Source organism: Tursiops truncatus, chromosome 6 (genome assembly GCF_011762595.2).
Source record: "Tursiops truncatus isolate mTurTru1 chromosome 6, mTurTru1.mat.Y, whole genome shotgun sequence".
In the NCBI taxonomy this organism is placed as follows: domain Eukaryota; kingdom Metazoa; phylum Chordata; class Mammalia; order Artiodactyla; family Delphinidae; genus Tursiops; species Tursiops truncatus.
The window spans coordinates 35256483-35281665 of record NC_047039.1 but is presented as its reverse complement, the minus strand read 5'-3'; the positions used below and the strand labels follow the sequence as shown (position 1 = coordinate 35281665).

Below are 25183 nucleotides of genomic sequence, written 5' to 3'. Positions count from 1 at the left end.
CGAATAACTGAATGAGTTGTGTCATATGTATACTCCGTGACACCATCACCAAATCAAGACAATGAACGTATCTATTACCCTAAAAGTTTGCTCCTGTCCCTGTGTAATCAATTCCTCGAGCACTCACTTTCGTCCCCAGGAAACCACCGGTATGTTTTCTGTCACTACAGATTAGGCTGTATTTTCCAGAATTTTAAGTGGAATTTTTTTAAACATACAGTCTTTTTTGTCTGACTTTTTTGACTCAACATAATTGCGTTGAGATTCATGCATATTGTTTTAAGGCACACAGGATAAAATTTCTTGAAACCTCAATTGACATTATTGAAAGGCAGACTCTTTTTATGTTTTCAAAGTGGGGTATGGGCTTTTAAAGGCCGATTTTGTTGATCTAATGACATAATGTGAAAAATTAATGAAAATGCTATTCGAAGACTGCTGTAATTCTTAACAATGCTAAATGTCTCAGAACTCTGAAACCCAGCATAAAATCAGACTTCCTAAGACACTGATATTAAGGCAGGGGCAGAGCAGACAGTAGATGTTCATTCTCCATAAAAACAAAAGTGCTGAATTGATTATACTGTTTCAACAAGAAAGGCTTATGCTATGCTGCACCCTAATCCAAGGTAGTATCTTAAGAATTCTAAGGAATCCATTTTTGCCTTAAAGAATCTTACAAATTAAATTAAGACAAAGACAGAAGCAATTAAGGAGTAATTCTATTAAAAGTAACAATAGAGTAGATTTAAAGCCTTGAAAATATTAAGTTCAAGGAAAATGAGAACTACATTTATCACTGAAATCCTATCTAACCCGGTAGAGTACAGAAAATTGCAGTTTTCTTCTCCTAAGCTCTAGAAGGAATTTAGGATTTGCATTTTAAATTACTCACCTTTCAATCACCATTACTTTGTATATGTCAGAAAACTCTGAAGTAATTTTGATATTTCCCGAGAAAAGAAGATGCCCAAATTCCCTACTGTAATTCTTTTCAGTAATTATATTGTGATTCAATATGGTCTATACAGCAGAATATTACTGCCTATATGTGTGTACATTTGAACTGCTTGTTAGCAGATTTACATCGTAAGACCTCATCTGAAGCACAGAAAAATCCCATCAGTTAGGCATGACAGTTATTATGATATTCATTTTGGGGATGAAAAATAGGAGGCTCAGAAAGGAAAAATGCCTCATCTGAGGTCAACAGGTCAACCCAGCTAGAATCTGAATACGGGTCATCTGCCCTCTGACAGCCTGTTGACTTTCTAACCTGCCTACTGACCCAGACAACAGGCAAGGAGATATAAAGCTTTTAGCTCTGGAAGCCTTTTTTTCTCCCAACAAACTCTTAGCAAAAATTCTAGTAACACAAAACATTTAAAAGTAGGACAGCTCTGTTTGAAATAAGGTATGGTGTCCACAGGCTGCTCACTCTCACTTCCTATCATCACTGGTACCATCCCTCCACTGATTCTAATAGCCACCCATCTAACTCAGTCTCCTCAGATTACAGGTAACAGAGAGCCTGCTGACATCATACCCCAAGGACTTATGGTTAGTATGTAGCAGAAGAAAATAAAAAACCCTAAATTTCCCAAATTCCAATCAAATGAGCATCTTTCTTTTTCATGCCCTACCCAGCTCATTCCCTAACAAGTCAGATAAAATAGTGCTAAAAGGAAAGAAAGCACAAGTGCACTTTTGTTTCTTTTTAAAAACTGTTTGTGAGTACAAAATGGGGAGAGGGGGAATAATCTCAAAAAGAAAAATAAAATCTCAAAGTCTGGATCACTTTATGCAACTTTGAAGGTCAATACTTGTAAACCCTTTATTCTCTCCCTTCCAATGTCAGCTGTAACTAACATGTACATACTTTTGTTCTGGGCCTTAAGAGTGAAACAGAAAAATAGTTAAGATATCTTATGCTGAACACAGAACCTAGAGACCAACACTACCCAGAAGCTAGTACAGTATATTCAAAAATGTCTGTGGAATAAATGAATACAAAAAGAGCCAGTCTAGTTGAAAAGGGAATTGGTTGGGCCTAGAACCAGAATGATTTATTCAGGTTAATTTCAACTATAAACCCCAAACATAGACTGCCTCCTTTAATAAAAAGGTTATAAAGAGTAAGTATCGTTCACAGGCCAGGATAATAGCATCAGCTAGTTATCAGGCCAAATAAAACAAAGATAGAGAAAAAAAATGATGTCACTCCTACTTAACACCTGGTCTTTTTTTTTTTTTTGGGCCGCACCACATGGCATGTGGGATCTTAGTTCCCTGACCAGGGATTGAACCTGTGCCCCCTGCACTGGAGGCACAGAGTCTTAACCACTGGACTGCCAGGGAAGCCCCAACACCTGGTCATCTTTAAATGGTTGCTTTAAAACCAAGTTTCACAAAAACCTGAAAACACCAACTTCCTTCTGAGAAGCATCTGCTAAAAAAAACATGGTAATCACAGAAGTCTGTGATTGTAAGTGTAAACACTTACATCTTCAGTCCAGTCTTCCGTTGTCCACTCGTCCACAGAATTCTTCCAGGCCCCTGTTGACAATCACAGTTTACACCACAAAGTCAAATAATGTCTGATTCCAAGTGGTTCTCTACTGTGTACGGCACAAGATATATCACATATACCATCAGCAATATACTTTACAATCCAAGAAATATGAGGCTCTTAATCTATCTCAAGAAAATCAGTCATGTTTTCAAATGCAAGTTGGCTAAGTACTATCCACAAAAACTCAAAAGCAATGTCTCAGATTGCTTTTGGATGATATCCAAGCAATTCTGCCTTAAGAAAGAAAGTATGGCACAGCACAAACAAATATGTTTAACAAGGAGTTCCTTATGATATATATTATTTAAAAGAGAACACAATTCAGTATAAGGCAGCTCTGCTTTGGGCCCTCATTTCAGGTGGATTATCAAATTTAGAGACGTATGCTTTTCTTTTCTTGGCTGTATTGGGTCTTCGTTGCTGTGCGCAGGCTTTGTTGCGGTGAGCAGGGGCTACTCTTCTCATTGCAGTGGCCTCTCTTGTTGTGGAGCATGCGGGCTCTGTAGTTGCAGCATATGGGCCCTAGAGCGCCTGGGCTCAGTAGTTGTGGCTCATGGGCTCTAGAGCACAGGCTCAGAGCAGATTCTTAACCACCGTGCCATCAGGAAAGACCCGAGAAGTATGCTTTTTATATTAGTTCCACTGTATGGTTTCCTAATAGGTCTCCAGCGAAGCTAAACATTAGTCCTATTCATATAAAGTCTGTGGCTATTAACTCCTGATAAGCAGGTACAGAATATGTGCTCAAACAATTCTTACAGAACAATCATTTATATATAAAACAATTAAATGCTTTAAAGAAAAGCATGAGTTCAGATATGCTGACACTAGTGCTTAGCGATTCTGTATAAGTATATTCCCATTATTTTATTTTATTTTTTTTGTATTTTTTTGCGGTACGCAGGCCTCTCACTGCACAGGCTCCAGACGCACTGGCTCAGCGGCCATGGCTCACGGGCCCAGCTGCTCCGCGGCATGTGTGATCTTCCCAGACCGGGGCACGAACCCGCGTCCCCTGCATCGGCAGGCAGACTCTCAACCACTGCGCCACCAGGGAAGCCCTCCCATTATTTTAAAGCATACGTGCAAACACATACCCAGATAAAATGCTTTTAAAAGGAAGCACACCAAGATACTAACTATAACCAAAATCATGAAGTGGGACTGTGAATGTTTTCAGTTCCTTCAATGGGAAGAAATAAGTTGAGCATCTGACTTACAATGAGGTTTGTGTGTGGGAAAAGGAAGGGCATACCCCTGAAGGAAAAAGGCAGATGAACAGATCTAACTTCCTTGGAATCATGTCAATAACCTAATAACTAAACTGATGGTGTCACCTAAGAAAAGAGTCCTTTTCTATGGAATGCTTTCAATAGGATGTCCCTAATTTGAGATTGATCATGGCAAACAAAAGTAGAATCTATGGATTTATGGAGCATGGCTCCTTGTAAAATACCACCCCAGATATGCTACTCTGTGATTATAAAACAGAGATGTTTCAAACCTGAAAACATTCTCTATTGTGTGAGAAACCTACACACACCACTTAGAGACATCACCTATGCTGTGGATCACAGGGCATATGCACTGCAGGGAAGAACTCCCTGCTCTTCTGTCCCTCTCAATTGCATGTATCCTTGAAATAACAGTAAAGCTTGATAGATAAAGGTTTCAATATTTTTTAAAATAAATTTATTTATTTACTTTTGGCTGCATTGGGTCTTCATTACTGTGCGTGGGCTTTCTCTAGTTGTGGCGAGCGGTGGCTACTCTTCATTGCAGTGCATGGGCTTCTCATTGCGGGGGCTTCTCTTGTTGCGGAGCACGGGCTCTAGGCGCGCGGGCTTCAGTAGTTGTGGCACGCAGGCTCAGTAGTTGTGGCTCGCAGACTCTAGAGTGCAGGCTCAGTAGTTGTGGCGCACAGGCTTAGTTGCTCCGCGGCATGTGAGATCTTCCCGGACCAGGGCTCGAACCCGTGTCCCCTGCATTGGCAGGCGGATTCTTAACCACTGTTCCAGCAGGGAAGTCCCAGGTTTCAATATCTGAACTGACAATCTGATCCTTTGTTTTGGCTAATTTATCATATCTTTAAATGGTTTCCATAATTTCTCCAGAAATGTCACAACTATCAATTTATGTGCCCCCAAAACATCTCTTTGAATTAAAATATTTTCATAAACGAAAGCAGAAAAACTAATAGTTTTAAGTGAAGAAACACAAGGTGCAATTAGTCCCAGTCAGAAATCAGTACTGGAACCTGGATCTCCAGACCCCTGCACAGGCCTCTTAGCACACTGTACACAAAGCTAAATGAATCCAACACAAGCCATCCACCTATAATTCAATATCATCTTCCTTTCTTAAGTACTAACTAGTGCCTTTCTTAAGTACTTATACATAATCTCCAACCTTTTACTATATTTCCTTCCAGACTTTTGTCTAAGTACATGCGTAGTTTTAAAAGTTTACAAGTGGACTAATTTCAAAGATGGCCGGTACATAGTGGTCTTGGTGCCACCTCCATCCAACTTACCCTGTGTTCATGCTGTCAAATTCATCATAGGAGACAGTACTCTAAAGACTACAAATTCTATAAAAAGCTGAGCCTCATTCTAAGCAGATTTAGGAACACTCTAGTCAAGAAATAGAAAAAGCCTCAAGTCATTCATAAAACTTTCACCTTCAAAGCAACTAAGATTATAACAGGAAACAATTTATGATGAATTTTCCTTAGGAACCTTTCATCATCAATCATCAACCAACTAATCCTGGGTTAAAAGCCTACATGTAAAGAAAGCATGATGCTAGGTACCAAAGTCATATCTCACTGAAAAGACAAGTAAAAATTTAGGGAGTGATCAGGGTAGTATATTACTGAATGATATATAAATTACATGAATCTGATTAATACACTGGAAATTTACAGGATGAAAAAGTTATGGAAAGCTAGAATGCTAAGAGAAACTTTATGGGGAAGATGAATCACAGCAAAAACCTTGAAGGCTGGAAAATATCTGAACAGATATTTAAGAAGGGATATTCGGGACTTCCCTGGTGGTTCAGTGGTTAGACTCTGTGCTCCCAATGCAGGAGGCCCAGGTTCGATTCCTGGCCAGAGAACTAGATCCCTCATGCCTCAGCTAAGAGTCCGAATGCCGCAACTAAGACCTGGTGCAGCCAAATAAATAAATGAATGAATTTTTTTTTTTTTTTTTTTGCAGTACGCGGGCCTCTCACTGTTGTGGCCCCTCCCGCCGCGGAGCACAGGCCCCGGACGCGCAGGCCCAGCGGCCATGGCTCAAGGGCCCAGCCGCTCTGCGGCATGTGGGATCTTCCCAGACTGGGGCACTAACCCGCGTCCCCCGCATCGGCAGGCGGACTCCCAACCACTGCGCCACCAGGGAAGCCCTAAATATTTTTTTAAAAAAAACACAAAAAAAAGAAGGGATATTCCAGGGGAGAGAAACAATGATGAGGCATTACAAAAAATTATAAAATATTAAAATTAACCTAAAGTTCAGAACATCCTTTTTTTTCCCCAAAAAATGTGTAAGTTGTGGCAAAATACTTATAAAATTTACTACGGTAATCATTTTTTAAGTGTACAATTCAGTGATACTAATTTAAAACACACGTTCTTATACATGATATGTAAAGAGACTGGCCTACCACTTAGAGAGGAGTATTATGAAAATAATTAAAATGCAAACTTAGACATGTAGAAGAGGATGAGAAGCTGAGTACATTTACTTATTTTATTTCTACTTATTTCTGGCTGCATTGGGTCTTCATTACTGTGCGCAGCCTTTCTCTAGTTGCAGAAAGCCAGGGCTACTCTTCGTGGCAGTGTGCAGGCTTCTCATTGTGGTGGCTTCTCTTGTTGCAGCTCTAGGGAGCATGGGCTCAGTAGCCGTGGCGCACGGGCTCAGTTGCCCTGCGACGTGTGGGATCTTCCTGGACCAGGGCTCGAACCTGTGTCCCCTGCACCGACAGGTGGATTCTTAACCACTGTGCCAACAGGAAAGCCCCGAGTACATTTAAAAGCAGGCAGAAGACAACGTATGAAATTGTAAGCAGAAGTCCAACATGGTATGGTGTTATGTCAAGCAACAGAGGGGAAGCCCCGTGTCAGTAGCCAAGGTCAAGCTGTTGCAGTGACCCACCCTAGATACACGGACTCGAAAAACTACATGACATTAGATACAGAAGAATACAGAGTCAGGTCCTAAAATCTTATTTTGGAATATTAAAATTTTACAGGAAGACCTTGCTCCCCATTGTAGACCTACAGACCTTCACATCAAACATACGAGAAAAATTCAATGACATTAATTTATTTCTAGCTTAAAACAATAAATTTGAGATGTATGCTTTATGTTCAGTTTAACTTGACGTTAGCCCTCTATCAAAAGGACATATAAGGCAGCCTTACAGAAAAAAGGACAGCAGTGATGCAAAAATCTGTGTCACCTTGAAGGCCAATGTGAAAAACACTTCCATTATCAAAAGCTGATAATTACTTTATCAAGCAGTTGTAGAAATATAGTTTACAAACATTCATCTGATGAATTTTTATTAGCTAGCCTTGATAAAAATGGAAGATATTTTAAGCATTTTATCAGATTCTTAACTAAGAAATTAAAAAAAAATTCATACCTTTGAGTCCCAAAGAATTTTTGTTTGGCAGATTCTGAGCTACATTTTGAGCATTTGATGCCAGTTCTGTGGATCAATGTAAAATGGAAGGTTTTAACATATCACAACAATTAAGGTATTCATCAGAAGAGAAATTGGTCAGCAAATTAAACGAAGGAGGGAAAGCATCAAACTAAGTATATGCTGTGTGTCCAAGGAAAAAGAAACTTACTGCAATCCATGCTATGACAGACTGCTATGGTCCAACTATGAACCTTAACAGCCAGACAGATCTTGAACATTCAATTTACATCAATTATGCTTGTTCTCATTCCCATGTTCACCAAGTTCCCTTCCCACTTGTCAAAGAAAACATTCCAATCTGTTTAAAAGGTATGTTTTTAGTAAATTTATAAATTAGCATTTTGACTACCCTTCAGTCTTTCTATTTTGGGTAATGTTTGATTCTGACTCTAGGGAATGGATTTGATTATTATCCTGTCAAGTCAGGTTTCTGAGCCTATGAGGCTGTGGGCTAGACTCAGAACTCTGGGTTATCAACAAGACAATACCATTCTGTGAGGCTTCTAGAGAAATAGCCAGCACTCCATCAGATGACATCTTTTAACTGTATTTTGCATCGAACACATTCTGCTACTCTAAATGAAAATAAGAGGAATGAGAGGGAAGAGATAAAGACAAAAGGAGAAGGAAGAAGAGATGGAGGAATATGAAAAAAGAAAAATAGCAGTTAATGGACTAATTCAACATTCTGTTTCAAACATCTGATTTAAAAATCAGTGGCGGTTATAAATAAAGCCACTATAAACATCACATGCAGGCCTTTGTGTGGGTGTTTTCATTCCTCTTCAGTAAAAACTTAGGGTTGGGATTGTAAGACTGTATAGTATATGTACACTTTCACACCAGGAACGTAGAAGTTCGAGTTACTCTGTCACCTTCACTAACACTTGGAACTGTCAGGTTTTTTTAAAGCTATTTTAATGGATGAAAGGTGGTAGCCTACTGTGGTTTTAATTTGTATTTCCCCAATGACCAATGATGATTAGCACATTTTTGTGTGCTTATTGCCATCCATATATCTTCCTTTGTGAAGCATCTGTTCAAATCATTTGCTCATTTTTCATTAACTTTTTATTTTGAAATAATTATACATTCACAAGAAGTTATCCTTCACCCAGTCTCCCCCTATGATTACATCTCACATAATTCCAGTAAAATATTATAGCAAAAAAACTGACACAGATACAGAATGCACATACCGTTCTATGTCAAGTTTGTATTGTGGTAAAATAATGTTTATGTGGTAAATAAAATTTACCATGCTAACCTTTTTTTTTTTGGTGGTACGTGGGCCTCTCACTGTTGTGGCCTCTGCTGTTGCGGAGCAAAGGCTCTGGACGCACAGGCTCAGTGGCCATGGCTCATGGGCCTAGCCGCCCTGCGGCATGTGGGATCTTCCCAGACCAGGGCATGAACCCGTGTCCCCTGCATCGGCAGGCGGACTCTCAACCACTGCGCCACCAGGGAAGCCCGATGCTAACCTTTTTAAGTGTACAGTTCACTGGCATTGAGTAATTCACAATGTGATATAACCAGTATCACCATCCATTTCCACAACTTTTCATTTTTTGTTCATTTTTAATTGCTCATTTTACTAGGTTGTTTGTTTTCTTCTCAACGAGTTGTGATAATTCTTTACCCATTCTGTATACAAGTCCCTTTTCAAATAGAGGTTTTAAATAAATATTTCCTCCTAAACTATGCCTTGCTCCTTCATTCTCTTTATTCTCTTCTGAAGAACCATGTTTTTCTTTTAGACTCATGTTTATTATGCCCTACGTAAGAAATTTTTGCTTAATCCAAGGTGGCTAAGATTTGCCCTGTATTTTCTTTAGAAGTTGTGCTTTCAGGTTTCACATGTAGAGCTATTATCCAATTGTGGTTATTTTTTATATACAGTATAATGTATACCACTGAATTGCCTTGGAACCTTTGTCCAAAACCAATTGTATCTGTGGGTTTATTTCTAGATTTGCTATTATATAATTGATCTGTCTCTGTGCTTTTGCCAATTCCACAGTCTTGACTACTGTACCTTTAGGGTAACTTCTTGAAATCAAGGAGTGTGAATCTTTGAACACTGTTAGTTTTCAAAACTGTTTGGGCTATGTTCAGACCTATACTTTTCCATAAAAATTTTAGAATCAAGTTACTGACACACAAAAAATTTGTTAGGATTTTGAATGAACTTGTACTGAACCTGTATATCAATTAGGGGAGAAACAACATGTCAATAATATTGAATCTTCCAATGCATAAACACTGAGTATCTTGCTCCCTTTTTGGGTCATCTTTGATATTTATCATCGTGTTGCATAATTTTCAACATATAAATCTTGCACATATTTTGTCAGATTTATACCTAAGTGCTTCGTGTTTTTGTACTACTATAAATGGTATATCCTTCTGTTTATTAATGCTTCTTCAAACACTCAATTTTACATTTTACTGTAAGATTTTATAATTTATATTTTCATTTAGAAGTCTTATCTTGCACATCATTAGACTTCTTCATAAGCATCTGATATTTTTTGAGGCCACTAATTTTTTTTCCATTTTCTCTTTGTTGATGGTTTATAGAAATATCACCTGTCAACTATCTGCACTGTTTAAAGCTTCCTAATTAATTTCATTAATTTATCTATAGATTCTTTTATATCATTGCCAGAAATGACAGGTTTTTTCCTCCCTTTACCCTTCTTTTCTTTTTCAATCTTTGTTTCAGTGTTTATGACCTCTGGTACAGGGGTGAATAGAAATAATGAGAGTAATACTCCTGTTTCTCTTCAGTTCAACTAAATTTTTTGCCTTTATTTAAAAAAAAAAAAAAGGTAAGAGGGTAAGAGTAGTGAGAGTAAGCCCCTTGATCTTGTTACAAAAGAAAAATATTCTACACATCACTATTAATTTTGAGGTCTGCGGTGACTTTTGTAGAAATCGGGAATGAATGTTGGGTTTTGTCAAATGCTTTTCCTTATCAAAATGATATGGAGTTTCTCCTTTATTCTGTTAAAGGGGTGAATAATCCTTTTTTTATTGAGATATAACTCATATAACATAAAATCCACACTTCTAAGGCAAAGAACTGATTGGTTTTCAGTATATTCACAAGGTGTACAACAATCACAACTACCTATTCCAGAATATTTTCATTGCTCCAAAAAAATCTGGCACCCGTTCCTAGCCACTCCCCATTTCTCCTAAACATTCCCAGCCCCCAACAGCCACCAGTCTACTTCTGTTTCTATGTATCTGACTAATCTGGATAATTTTTCTTACACATTCAGCCACTGAAGGACATTTGGCTTTTATGTGAACCTGTATCTTCCATTCTCTTGGGTATATATCTAGGAGTCATCTGATTTTTTAAATGTTAAACTTGAATATTAAGTATAAACTTAACATGGCCATGATACATTAGCCTTTTTCTAGTCTACTGAATTGATTTCCAATATTGTGACTTAAAAGTTTTACAGCTGTTTTGAAGAATGAGATTAATCTGTAATTGCAAATGTTAGCAAAAAATTTATTGACAAAGTATCTTCTGATGATTTTTAATAGCTATAATATTAATTATAATAGATTATAAAGATAATTAATATCAATATTCCTTTTCTCATTCCTACAACGAATTATATGTTTCTTCTGTTTCCCTTGATAAGTCTCACAATAAACTTATCAATTCTATTGATACTAGTCTTTTCAAATTACTGTTTTTATAACTTTCGTTGGTCCTCTTGATAGTATATTTGATTTCTAGTTCGCTGTGCTTCTGTGATGGTGGCAACTGTCTTTTTTAGCTAATTATTGAGCTATACTTTTATATTTTGGGTTATAATTCACGAAGTGTCAAATTATGTTTTTATAAATATAATCACAACAGTTAATATATATTATCAGGAAAAAATCTTCAAACGAGCTTTACTAAATAAATAAGCCAATTAACAAGTATTTATCTGTGAATTTCAGTAAAGAAATAATCTTAAAACTGCAGGACACAGAAAAATCTGCAAAAGCAACTGTTGCCCTAAACCCATCTATCATCATCTACCTCTTTATCTGGCCAAATTTGTGTTCACCATTATGAATGGTAAATACTTTGTTTCAAGTCTTGCACTAAGAAATTCTATATATCCCTGACACTGAGATTTGAGTGTGGGTTTGTACTGCCTTACACAGATTTATTACAGCCTCTTCTTCAGAGTGCAAAAGGGGTAAACCACATACTTTATCGTCAATGAGATTTATAAGTGAGAAACTTTGGAGGTAAGAATCAGCTAAGAGTAGTCTCAGAGGTAGGACAGCTGCCTGTTTTTCATTCTTCTCCACCAGCACACTTTGATGTCATCTTTGTACGTTATGAGCTCAAACAATTAAAGTACATCTCTGGTGAGAACAGACACTTACCAGTTCCCTCATCTGCACCATTCTGAGCAGCTTCCCAACCTACTGGTTTTGTCCCACACCCATCTATAGATGGAGAATCTGAATAGTCCGCAGGGTTAAATGTCCTTGGGTTTGAAATAAAGAATAAAGGCAAATCACAAAATTAACTGTACATCATCTTCCCCGAAACAAGCCCTGTCCCTTCTAAGAACCACTATAAGAAACTTCACCCTCCTTCTCCTATTTAATTACAGCCAACTCTTCTTGCCATCGGAATGCAGATCTTCTGAAAAGCAGAGGTTGCCTAGAACCTTCCATACACTCTTGTATGATGCTCCTACTTCCCTAAGTTGTTGTCCTCTGCATCCTAAAGCAAGTGTGGAGACCTATAATAGTTCTAGGCAGGGTAATGGCTCTAATGAAAAACTCACCCACCCCCTCCCAACTAAGCCTAGACTTAAATAGGCAATAGGTCTTTTCTTCCGAAGTCAGAATCCAATTTTGGATTTGAACCTTTTACAGTAGAAGTATATGATTCTTTTTGTTTAGATGGATGTAAATAAAAAGAAAACGTTTTGTTCAGTGCCTCTTTTTAAATTAAAATCCTCAATACCCACGATTCAGATGTCTTAACTAGAGCCAAATTAAATAGCACTGCTAAAATTTTCACAACAGAATTAAAAAAATTTTTTTTCAGCATTATTGGGGTGTCACTGACAAAAAGAACCACAAGAGTATTTTTTAAAGTAGACAGCAAAATCCACAAAATCGTTTAAAGCTACTGGGTTGGGCACATACGTTCATATGTTCCGGCCAGTTTGCTCCCTGTGTTTTCATCCTTCCTTTGTCCACAGGGAGCTCAGGCAGAAAACAGAGATGGCAGGAGTCACCACTTGAAGGCAGTGACCCCCAACAGTGCTGCCCTGGAGATATGGAGAAACAAAGGACTTTTCCTTTCTTGACTGTCATCTACTTATGGCCTCTATAAGAAGCTTAAAAACTTTTTATAAAGATCGGGGGGGAGCTAATGTTTTGGATAACAGCAAAAAGTGAGAGAACCAGAAATAATGAATAAATAACTGATTATACCATCTATTTAATAACAATATACTCATCCTTCACAATTCAAGATAAAAATGATTGCTTTTCATAAAAAAACAAAACAAAAACATTTCATTTACTTACCATTCAAAGATAATTGCTGGATTTACCAACATAACTCTCTTAAGCAATGGTTTTCAACTGGGGTGGCTGTGCACCTCCCTCCCAGGGAACATTTGGCGATGTCTGGAGACATTTTTGACTGTCACAACTTGAGGAGGGGTGCTACTGGCATCTAGTAGGGAGAGGCCAGGGATGTTGCTAAACATCCTACAATGTAAAGGGAACCCCACCACCTCAACAAACTATTATCCAATCCAAAATGTCAATAAAGCCAAGGCTAGAAAACTGCTCTAAGGCCTACTGCAATACAATTTTATTTGTGTTATTTTGCTTTTTCAGTATTGTCTCTTTAAACTACAGAAGGTAATTAATTACTTCAAAAATAGGATGGCTAAGACTTACCCCATGCCTTGTGTTGAGAATCTTCCTGCCCCTCTCCCTCTGCCACGTCCAAACGCTTTTAAAGAAAATATAGTGTAAAAATAATACTTATGTCCTACACAACTATAATTCTACCGACTTCATCCCTTACACACCTACCCAAACATTACTGTCATTGGTCCTAACAGCACCAACATTCCCAACCAGTACACCCAATCTGCTGGTCCCTAATGACACAAATATCTACAGTTATTGATCTCAAAGGATAGAAAAGAATTTAATTCTGCTTGTACAACACTTGTCATATTTAGCAGCTTAACACGGGCAGGTTTTATATATATATATATATAAAAAATTTATTTTTGGCTGCATTGGGTCTACATTGCTGGCCGCGGGCTTTCTCTAGTTGCGGCGAGCAGGGGCTACTCTTCATTGCAGTGCGTGGGCTTCTCATCGCAGTGGCTTCTCTTGTTGCGGAGCATGGGCTCTAGGTGTGGGCTTCAGTAGTTGCAGTACGTGGGCTCAGTAGTTGTGGCTCGCAGGCTCTAGAGCACAGGCTCAGTAGTTGTGGCGCATGGGCTTAGCTGCTCTGTGACATGTGGGATCTTCCCGGACCAGGGATCAAACTCACGTCCCCTGCATTGGCAGGTGGATTCTTAACCACTGCACCACTAGGGAAGCCCCTGATGGTGTTATTACATACCATTTTTAATACTAAGATTCTGACTGATGACCAAAAGGGCAGCAAACAAGAGAGCGAGCAAGCAAGAAGAAATAGTTCTATTCAGTGACTCTCCAGTTTTTCTTAATCGAATCCTAAATTGTGGATTAAAGACCTAAACACAAGAGCTAAAACTATATAGCCCTTAGAAGAAAATATAGAGCAAAAGCTTCATGACACTGAATTTGGTAATGATTTCTTGGATATGACACCAAAGACTCAGGCAAGAAAAGGAAAAAATTAAGACTTTAAACTGGTGTATCAAAAGGCATGAACAGACTAAAAAGAAAACCCAAAGAATATTTACACATTCTACATTTGATAAGGGAGTAACACTGAGAATACATAACGAAATTCTACAACTCTCTAACAAAACAAATAACCAGATTAAAAAATGGGCAAGGGACTTGAATAGACATCTCTCCAAATATAATATAAAAATGGTCAATGAGCAGATGAAAATATTCTCAACATCACTAATCATTAGGGCAATGTGGCACCCATTACAATGGCTACGAGTGAGAAACAGAGAAAGAGAGAGAGAGAGAAGAGAAAATAAGTGTTGGCAAATATGTACAGAAACTGAAGCCTTTGTACACTGTTTCATGGGAATGTACAATAGTGTAGCCACTGTGGAAAACAGTTATGGCAATTGCCCCCAAAATTAAAAATAGAACTATATGATCCTTATAGCACAGAGAACTCTGCTCAATATTCTGTAATAACCTAAATGGGAAAGAATTTGAAAAGAATAGATACATGTATAGGTATAACTGAAGCACTTTGCTGTACACCTGAAACTAACACAACATTATAAATCAACTGTAGTCCAATATAAAATTTAAAAAAAATTTTTAAGAAAAAAAAAAAGAATTATATGATCCTGCAATTCCACTTGTGGGTATACGTATCCAAGAGAATTTGAAAATAGGGTCTTGAAGAGATACTTGTACACCCATGTTCACGTTCATAGCAGCCTTACTCATAATAGCCAAAAGGCAGAATCAACCTAAGTGTCCACTGATGAATGAATGTGGTATATACATACAATGTAATATTATTCAGCCTTAAAAAGGAAGGAAGGGGTTTCCCTGGTGGCACAGTGGTTAAGAATCTGCCTGCCAATGCAGGGGACACGGGTTCGAGCCCTGGTCTGGGAAGATCCCACGTGCTGCAGAGCAACTAAGCCCATGCGCCACAACTACTGAGCCTGCGAGCCACAGCTACTGAGTCCGCATGCCACAACTACTGAAGCCCGTGCGCCTAGAGCCCGTGCTTCGCAATAAGAGAAGCCACCACAATGAGAAGCCCACACACCACAACAAAGAGTAGTCCCCGCTCGCCACAACCAGAGAAAAGCCCGCACGCAGCAACGAAGACCCAATGCAGCCAAAAATAAAATAAATAAATTATAAAAAAAAAAAACGGAAGGAAATTCTGACAAATGCTACAATGTGGATGAACCTTGAGGACATTTTGCTAAGTGAAACAAGCCAGTCACAAAAGGACAAATATTTCATGATTCCACTTATATGAGGTATGTAAGAGTACTCAAATGCAGAAAAAGGTTGTTGCCAAGGGATATGTTAGCCACGCTAATATAACTAAATGTATATTTAATCATGTACAGTTAACTTATCCAGTAGTTCAAGTTAAACTATTAAAAGATACGGTCTTAACAAAAATCTACCCTATCCCCAGAGACAGGGGAAGAGAGGGAAATGTCCTAAAAAGTGGAAGAATTCTAATAATGCATATTAGTGGCTACTATCTATTTTAACACTGTCGAAAGGCAAAGGTAAGACTTCAGGTAAGTCTAAAAGAAGGTTGGAAACTTGGGTTTAAAAAAAAACAAACTTAACTCTAAGAAGAAAGCTTTCAATGACCAAGTTTTGGCAAGACTCCTTACAGTTAAGAGAGGTGGTAGGGTGGGAGGAGGAGAGTCATCATGTAAGAAAACGAATTCACAGGACATAAAACACTTAACTGTAAAAAAAAAAAAAAAGCAAACAAACTTTAGTATGTCCATACAATGGAATATTATTTGGCTATAAAAAGAAATGAAGTATTTATACACGCTACAACATTGTGCTGATATGTGGTAGAACATCAATGAATCTTTAAAACATTAAGCTAGGTCAAAGAAGCCAGTCACAAAAGAGCACATATTGATAGATTCCATTTACATATCATATGTCCAGAACAGGAGAATCTATAAACACAGGAAATAGATTACCGGTTGTTTACTGCTGGGATGGCGGGGGGAGGGGGAAGTGATGAAGGAATTGGAAATTGATACTTAAAGGGTATGGGATATTCTTTTTGAGGTGATGAAAATGTTCTGAAATTGATTATGGTGATGGCTGCATAATTCTAAAAATGTACTAAAAACCACTGAATTATGCAATGTAAATGGGTGAATTGTACAGTATGTAAATTACATCTCAAGAAATTTTAGAGGGCGATAATAAACACTGTTACCAGTGAAGAAAACAGAGAACAACACAACTGCTCTTGATTAAGTGCATTCATGTGCACCCATTCAGTGGCAAACTGTGTGACAAAAGGAATATTTAACAGTGGTTAAGTATTAAGAAAATAGGGGCAATTTTTAAAAAAGGATTCTGCTAAAAAATCATTAAACAATTATCTAATACTTGAGCCAGAAAGCAAGATGTACATGAAAGAGAAGAAAGGAATTTATAAAAGAAAAACATATCCTCAGGCCAAAAATTCAAGAAATCCTCCAAGTCCCCTGGAAAAAGTCAGTATCAACTAAATATCTCCATGTCTCCAGAGAGCAGTAGCCACACCCAAGTATGAAACACAAACAAGCCAATTATCTTTAAAAAATCAAATCCATCTTCATGTACATTTTAGCAAGCTAACAAAATTGTTCTTTCCTATTCACCTGGCTAGTTACACTACCAGTAACATTGTTATCTGTGTATATACATTTTCCTATACTGTTATCTGGTACAAATAGCTGTTTTCACCTAACAGCTCGGAAGAGAGACCTGGGTTCTTATAATTGAGAAAAACAACATTAAAGTAAATTATCATAAAGAATAAACCAATGTTATGATAAATGCTAAACCTTTACTCATAGAGGTCTATCTAGTGACTCTGCGCTACATCTATGTTGAATAATTGCTCAAGTTTTTAATTGTTTAATATTTATGTCTAACACTGAGAGCCAGAGTAGAAAAGTTGCCCATTTCCCTTGAAAAAAGCCAAAACACAGAGAACAGCTAACCACCTCTAGTGGAGAAGGCAAATCTAAAGAACAGATATCCCCCCTGGGGCTGAACATGTGCAACCTAAAGAAAAATAAGAAGATAGAAAGCAATCCCTTTCCTTCACCCCCAGGAGACTGTAAGCAGGGCTTTGATAACAGCAAATGCACCAGAAACTGTGGGCTCTTGAATTTATCACTGCACACTCTGGGTCATGATCTTTAAGATACTGAGTAGTTCTAAAGTTTTTTGTACAGACAAAAGTTCCCAGATTTTCAGGGCTAGTTCAATGATCAAGATGGTTGCTGTGTTGACCACAAGCTGCCCACCTGCCCAGAGACCTGTTCAGCCCACAAAGAGAACAGGGCACTCTGGGGCTTGTGGCTCAGAGACTTAGGACTCAGGCAAGTTGTGCCTCTTTGTCCCTGGGTCAGGGTTTATCCACAGAGATAGGAATACGTCTTCCCCAATCGCAAAGTAGCGTAAATGAGTCAAATGACAACAGCTAATGCCGCAGGGACTCAGTGAGAAAGAGATCTTATTTCGAGTCTTATCCTCATATCTCATATATTAGCTTTTCCTTAGCAAATAAGTCTGATTATAAATGTGTCACAATAATTATTTCAGGAAACAATTAATGGATTCTAATACCAGCGAATAAAAGTCTGATGGGAAAACGGTTATTTACACAGTCTCAGAGCACTCCCCCCGCAAAATATGTATTAATTACAAAGAATGAGGGAGTAACTTTACAAAGGAGAAACTTAGCAGAAACCACTTTCCTTAACTAATCAAAGTTAACGTCACTAGCAATGGGATAAATCTGCATCATGTACCCTCTAACATGAGGTACAGCTATATCATTCTGTGGCATTCCGGCCAAAAACTGGTAACATGAATCTAATCATGAGGAAACTTCTCAGTTTGCTAATCAAGGACATTCTACAAAAGAGATACTTCCAAAGTGTCAAGGGCATGAAAGACAAAGAAAGACTATTCCAGATTGATAAACTGTTCTAGATTGAAGGACACTACACAGACATGGGAACTAAATACTGTGTGTGATCCCAGACTGGATCCTGGACCAGAATATTTGCTTTTTGTTATAAAGAACATTAGCAGGATAACTGGAAATTTTTGAATAAGGCCTATACATTGTATTGATGGTAATTTCGTGATTTTATCATTTTAAGGTAGCTCTTTAAGGCAATATATTTTTTCATAAGAGTTACACACTAAAATATTAAGGGGTAAAATGGCATTATGTTTGAAATGAACACACAAGGGTTTCAGAAAAAACAGTAATATGTACATACAGAGAGGAAATATAGCAAATGTAGCAAAATATTAAAGCTTGGGGACTCTGGGTAAACACTATGTAAAATTCTGCTGTACTTTTTTATTTCAAAGTAAAATGTTAAAACCGCACCCTAAGCACTTATATGTATATTTTATATTCCAGTGAATACATTTTATTCTGTGAAAAATCTAAGTTGTTCTTCATGTTTGCACTAGCTAAGCTGATCCTTCTACACAGAATGTTCCTATCCAGATTTTCACATGGCTTTCTTCCTCCTCACTTTAAATACCATCTCCTCAGAGACCTCCCTAGGTCCATCTAAAGGAAACCCTATTGGCAGTTGATCACGTCACCAATCATTTTCTTAAGTAAGTCGAACAGTGCTTTTACTTGATTGTCTCTCCTCCTTCCCCACTAAGGATGTGAGGAACCATGTCTTAGGCACAGCAGTATCTTCAACAATATAACAGGTACCTAAGTATCAGTTGTTACGTTAAAGACTGATATGTAACCCCAATGTCATAAACATGGATTTTTTTTCATGGACCCATATTTAGAGGCATAATAATAATATTACTATTCAATTACAGGAAATAACCTAGTTGTTCAGCAACTTATTTTAGAGCACTGCATTTTGTAAAATACTTTTTGTACCATGACCCGAGAAGGCATTATAGAAAATTCAAGAATTAAAACTAGAATGTCAGCACCTAGTAGGTGCTCAACAATTAACCTTTCAGTTATATTATATAGGCCATATTCATAAATTAGTTTCCCTGGTGGCGCAGTGGTTAAGAATGCACCTGCCAATGCAGAGGACACGGGTTTGAGCCCTGGTCCAGGAAGATCCCACATGCCATGGAGCAACTAAGCCCATGTGCCCCAACTACTGAGCCTGTGCTCTAGAGCCTGTGAGCCACAACTACTGCACCTGTGTGCCACAACTATTGAAGCCTGCGCGCCTAGAGCCCGTGCTCCGCAACAAGAGAAGCCACCACAATGAGAAGCCCGTGCACCACAACGAAGAGTAGCCCCCATTTGCCGCAACTAGAGAAAGCCCACGTGCAGCAATGAAGACCCAACGCAGCCAAAAATAAAAATTAAAAAAAAAAAAGTTAGCTGAGTGGCTTGATTATATTGTAACTTCTTGATTATATTGTAACTTCTTATATTGTAACCCAAAGCAGCCAAAAATAAAAATTAAAAAAAAAAAGTTAGCTGAGTGGCTTGATTATATTGTAACTTCAAAAGCCAAGAAGTTTCATCCTGGAACACAGAATTATATTATTTTTTTACTAACTAACATGGCACATGATGAAGAACTTTATCAAGAATACTCCCAATCTGAGTTTGAGATTGGCATGTACACACTACTATATTTAAAATAGATAACCAACAAGGATCTACTGTATAGCACAGGGAACTTTGCTTAATATGCAGTAATAACCTAAACAGGAAAACAATTTGAAAAAGGATAGATACATGGGCTTCCCTGGTGGCGCAGTAGTTGAGAGTCCGCCTGCCGATGAAGGGGACACGGGTTCATGCCCCGGTCCGGGAAGATCCCACATGCCGCGGAGCAGCTGGGCCCGTGAGCCATGGCCGCTGAGCCTGCGCGTCCGGAGCATGTGCTCCGCAACGGGAGGGGCCACAGCGGTGAGAGGCCCGCGTACCGCAAAAAAAAAAAAAGAAGTACAACTAGAGAGAAGCCTGCATGCCACAACGAAAGATCCTACATGCCTGAACGAAGATCCCGTGTGCTGCAACTAAGACCCAATGCAGCCAAATAAATAAATACATAAATAAACATTAGAAACAAACAAACAAAAAAGCATCATATGGTAAAACACTTTACTATGGGTAAAGTCCAACATAGGAGAATTAATAACTTTTTGGTCAGAGTTTCAAGTTTTAAATTATTCATAGAAAGGGCCTTTCTCAGCTCATTTGAAAACAACCAATAGGTTTCCTCAAAATTACATAATCCAAACACTTCATTCATTGGCATCAGTAAATGAATCAAAAGATTTCAGATCAACCATTCTTTCAGAGTACACTGCCATGGCTTAATGTACTGAGTATACGAACAGCCTGCCTCCTTCTCCCGATCACAAGCATCTCCGTCCGCCTTATTCTGTCTTACCTCTACCACGAGCTCTCTTGCCACGGTCTGAAGGCTTGTCCCCTTGATTGCAATCAATTCCATTCTCTTCACCTCTAACTAAGGAAGAAAAAGAGCACCCCTTATACATAATCAAACTAACAGCTATTACAGCTATTAAAGACAAGGACAAAAAGACTCCCTCCACCCCTCAACAAAAAAAGGTTTTTTAAAAAAAGGTTAAAATTTAACCAAAGGGTTTGGAAAACAAGAAAAACCAAACCAGCGTGGCTCAAGAAACTGAATGACAGCACAACCTGCTTAATTCATAGGTGAAAATTCAAAAAGAAATTAAAATGATGTACCACCTTTATTTTCTGTTTTGACGTGCCCTCCTGTAAAGTAAGTTTACTTCCAAAAAAAAAAAAATACCTTTGTTATGTAACCATACACAACAAAATCTGCTCATTGGTTAAGTTCAAAGCCTGGAAAGGCACAGATTAGCAAACTGCAATACCAAGGAAACACTGAATTCTTGGGGAAATCACTGTTAGAGAGAGGTTTTTCCAGGTTACTGTCCAGAAGATGCCAACACAGTCTTTTCTTCTCCTTATTTCTATATTGGCATTAATGACTCTGTATAATACAGAAATTTTATGAACAATATTGGCACAGCTTGCTCCCCTCATCTCTTTTATGGCTTAAGTATGTGAGTTGTCAGTGAGGCCTTCCTTGGTCACTGTCTTTAAATTTGTCAAACCCGTACCTATAATTCCCATCTCTCTGCCTTTGTTTTTCCCCAGAGCATAATTTTCTACATAATGCCATTAAAATATTACAATATCAATATGAAATGTTACTTCTCTTTTTTATTGTTACATCTCACTCTACCTCCCTTAAAAGGTGTTTTAGAAGGGCAAAGATTTCTGTTTTCTTCATTGCTGTATGACTTGAAGACTATCCACTACACTGTAGATACTCAATAAACATCCGTGGTATAAATAAACTAGCAAAAGTCTATGAAGGAACATGTTAAATATTTATCATCATTTAGCCACTTTGGTACGTCTGCATAGGAGGTAGTGTTGTTTTGGGTGAATGATGCCAAAACCTGAGTCAAATGGAGAGAACTGAGAAAAACCTTTCCTATTCAACAACTTTCCTCTTAATCTAAACCTTGCATATATCATGAGTATCCATAAGTGGGGAAGAATAAACAGCTTTAGCTACCAGCCAACAAAAAAACCTTCTTTAAAATTAGACGATGCACTTGATTCATAACAGAAGGCAGTCTTAAGACACAACACAAATACCTACAGCCCAGGTCAGTGCTAATATGAAATTGTATCAGTTAGGGTGCTAATAAACTACTCAGTTGTAGCTCATTACTAACTGTTAACTATACTAACAAATATGGCACTGAGAAAGTGGATTTATAGGCATTCATTGGATCATTCTATCAGCTTTTCAACATGCACGAAAATTTTCATAAAACCAAAGGTGAGGAGAAAGGTCTGTACTTACAGTCTCTCCCACGATTGCCACCTCTTACTTTCCGGTTGTTGCTTCCGCGTCCACGGCTCACTTCTCTCTCACTTCTCTTCTCTCTATTCTCTTTGTTTTCTGAACTTTCTTTTCCAAAAGTCTTCTTCTTCCCTCCTACAGTCTCCCATGAAGTCTATCGAAAATAAGAGCATTTATTCAGAGTTACCACTCAAAGTGTGGACAATCATCAAGAGTGTGTGCATTTATCTTTCAGACCTAATTAGGAATGCCTTACAGCTTGCATGCCTACCATTTTAATTCTTCTCCATAAACGTACTGTACTCTCTGATGATAACGACAGCAAATCTCGTTAGGTTCCTGTTGCTACAGAGAGCACAAAAGATTACAGCAACTAGTTGAACTGACAACATACTATATGTTGTCCCACCACAGAGCCTTTTCCTATGCTGATAAGCATAAAGTAAATGTTATTTCCCCAAGCTCCCACTCTATGCCATCCCCACCTACCTCAGTAGTAGCCATGGCTACTGCAGACAACAAGGTAAGAAGGCAAACAGGATGAAAGAAAAGATGGACCATGGAGTAATCCTAAACAAACCAGGGTTTCAAAGGACTTCCCCTCTGCCTCTCCATTTTCCCTATAGCCTTCTCATCTCCAAACAGGCAAATGCCTTTTGTGTCTGTATTCAGGCCCTAATTTGCTAGTTTCTCACCTTTTAAGAAAACAACATGCCAGATCTAGCCCCAACTGTGTGACTTCTAGGTTCAAGAGGTAACCAAAGGGCTTCCCTGGTGGCACAGTGGTTAAGAATCTGCCTGCCAATGCAGGAGACACATGTTCCAGCCCTTGTCCTGGAAGATCCCACATGCCGCGGAGCAACTAAGCCCGTGTGCCACAACTACTGAGACTGTACTCTAGAGTCAGTAAGCCACAACTACTGAGCCTGCGTGCCACAACTACTGAAGTCCATGCTCCTAGAGCCCATGCTCTGTGACAAGAAGCCACCGCAATGAGAAGCCTGTGCACCGCCAACGAAGAGTAGACCCTGCTCGCTGCTACTAGAGAAGAGTCCGCATACAGCAACAAAGACCCAATGCAGCCAAAAATAAATAAATTAATTAATTTAAAAAAAAAAAAAGAGGTAACCAAAGAGATCTTTATGTAACTTTCAGCCTAGAACCACCTCCTTTAGGTTCAGTCCCAAATGAGGAGAGGAAGCTGAAAGTCTTTATTGAGATAGAACTGGCTGATCATGTAAAACTTAAAAGATTCACCCAGCCACCAAAGAAAAGGAGTGATGAATCTGCGGGAGCTAAAGGAAAGGCAACAGGAAAACAGTATTCAAGCCTATCTCTACCATATAAAAGAAAATATGCCCTCCAATTAATGATTTGGAAATATTTCATTTATTCAGTGATTTTTTTTTAATAAGAAAGCAGTTAAGCCCTTCAGTTCATTTTAAAAATAAGGGAGAACTATTCTACACTGCATCCATTAGCAATGAGGTGAACATCCCCCATAGTTTATAAAACCCAGCAAATACATGCCCAAGTGTCAGCAAACAAAAACTCTTCAAAATTTTATTTCCTCACTTAACATGATATATTTTCCCAACAAACTCACATATTTGGTAGTTCATCATGCTGGACCAGTGTAATCTTGCATAGAATTTTACGCACAAATACTGCTATATACTCAAATAACAAAATATTTTCCCAATTATCATTAATTTTTATAATTACAAATTTTATTCTGCTTGTTTCCTATTAAATAAAAATATACTCATTTCAGTTTTGAGCTTGTCACAGTAGTTCATTTTAATACAGCCTGTGCCTAAAAAAGCCTACCCCTAAAAACGAGAACTCGATTAAACCTAAACAATGATAAGGAAGGCACTTTTTGATGTGTTCATCTTTATACCCCACTTAGGTGAATCATTATTTGTTTTAATCTGCTCTGAACTGGTTTTCTCAATGAAAAAATACAAATGAAATACTGTGTAATTTCCATGTAGAAATCAAAAGATTAGGGCCGACACCTGCCTCTGGTGTGGCTTTAGCTGCATCCTTCCTAAAATAAAAGGGAGGAGCTTTAGTGTGCATGTGCATTCCTCAAAATTGATTAAGCTTAAAAAATTTTTTTTCTTATTTTATATATCTGTCAGATTGTCATGAAAATGTGTCTGTAGAATATTCACACATAAGCAAATAGAGATACCAGCAAATCCTGGTTTTCTGTTAGTCTAGAGATATAAGGAGTGGTAAAAGGTGACAATTGAGATGAAGAAACATGAGCTGTGGAGCCAAGAGAAGTTTTTCAGGTGCTGAAAATGTCCACAGGCCCAGATAATTTTGGCAACTGTGTAAGGCTGGAGTAGATGACCAAGTTCTCTTTCAAGTCTTCAGATTCTACAACTTCATGAAGAAAACATACATAACAAAAACAGTCATTTCAGGTTAGTGTTCTTTCTGGACTCAAAACATATATGTAATGGCACCCATAATCCCCCTCTACCACCACCCCCGAATAAGGTGAAGTTGAAAATGTAATATGGAACTGGAGAGAAATCTTAGCATTGCAAATCAATTAATAATACTTACCGTGTCTGAATTCCCTTCCAGCAATATATTGATAGCTTTGTTGACATCTCCATTACAGTCATGCAAAGCCACTATGCATTCATCCTGATTTTTTCCTGTCACTTCCATAAGCTGTTGGAATTATAAGGCAATGATTAGGGAAACAGAAGAATGGCACTTGATATTAATCCTAAGATTCTACTATATAAAGACAGAGATTATGCAATCCTTCCACATGAAGATGGCCTTTTCAACACTCTGAGATTACAATCCAAGATCAGGTTTACCTGTTTTGGGGGGCTACTCCATGTCTTTCGACCAATACTGGTAAAGTCAAGCTATAAATCAACCCTCCTCCAAGCTGACAAAGTATCAATTCTTAATCGGCAGCACATACATACCAACATTCTCAGAATACTCAGGATGAGCTATGTGACTGCTCAAACTAGTTCAATGGCCTGGGACTCCCATATTTCTGAGCTACTCAAATATTAAGTGGAACTATATGTTTCCCAAA

General features: G+C 38.2%; 1 protein-coding gene across 20 annotated transcripts in view; it reads right to left on the bottom strand.

The window, feature by feature from the left end:
* Positions 1–25183, bottom strand: part of UBAP2 (ubiquitin associated protein 2) — a 121126-nt gene that overhangs the window by 36293 nt on the left and 59650 nt on the right. For 13 of the 20 annotated variants that reach the window (XR_012332229.1, XR_012332230.1, XM_033857957.2 and 10 more), the window contains 7 exons: positions 24688–24798; positions 22105–22258; positions 20623–20700; positions 13244–13298; positions 11699–11802; positions 7229–7294; positions 2504–2556 (listed from right to left, as the gene is read on the bottom strand). Coding sequence is in view for 17 of the 20 variants with exons in the window: in XM_033857957.2 (XP_033713848.1) it covers positions 2504–2556; positions 7229–7294; positions 11699–11802; positions 13244–13298; positions 20623–20700; positions 22105–22258; positions 24688–24798 (621 nt within the window). In the remaining 3 variants the exon portion in view is untranslated. Of the gene's footprint in view, positions 1–2503; positions 2557–4276; positions 4542–7228; positions 7295–11698; positions 11803–12862; positions 13014–13243; positions 13299–20622; positions 20701–22104; positions 22259–24687; positions 24799–25183 lie in introns of those variants that run through there. The other 7 variants (XM_073805646.1, XM_033857971.2, XM_033857972.2 and 4 more) reach the window with 4 other exon arrangements.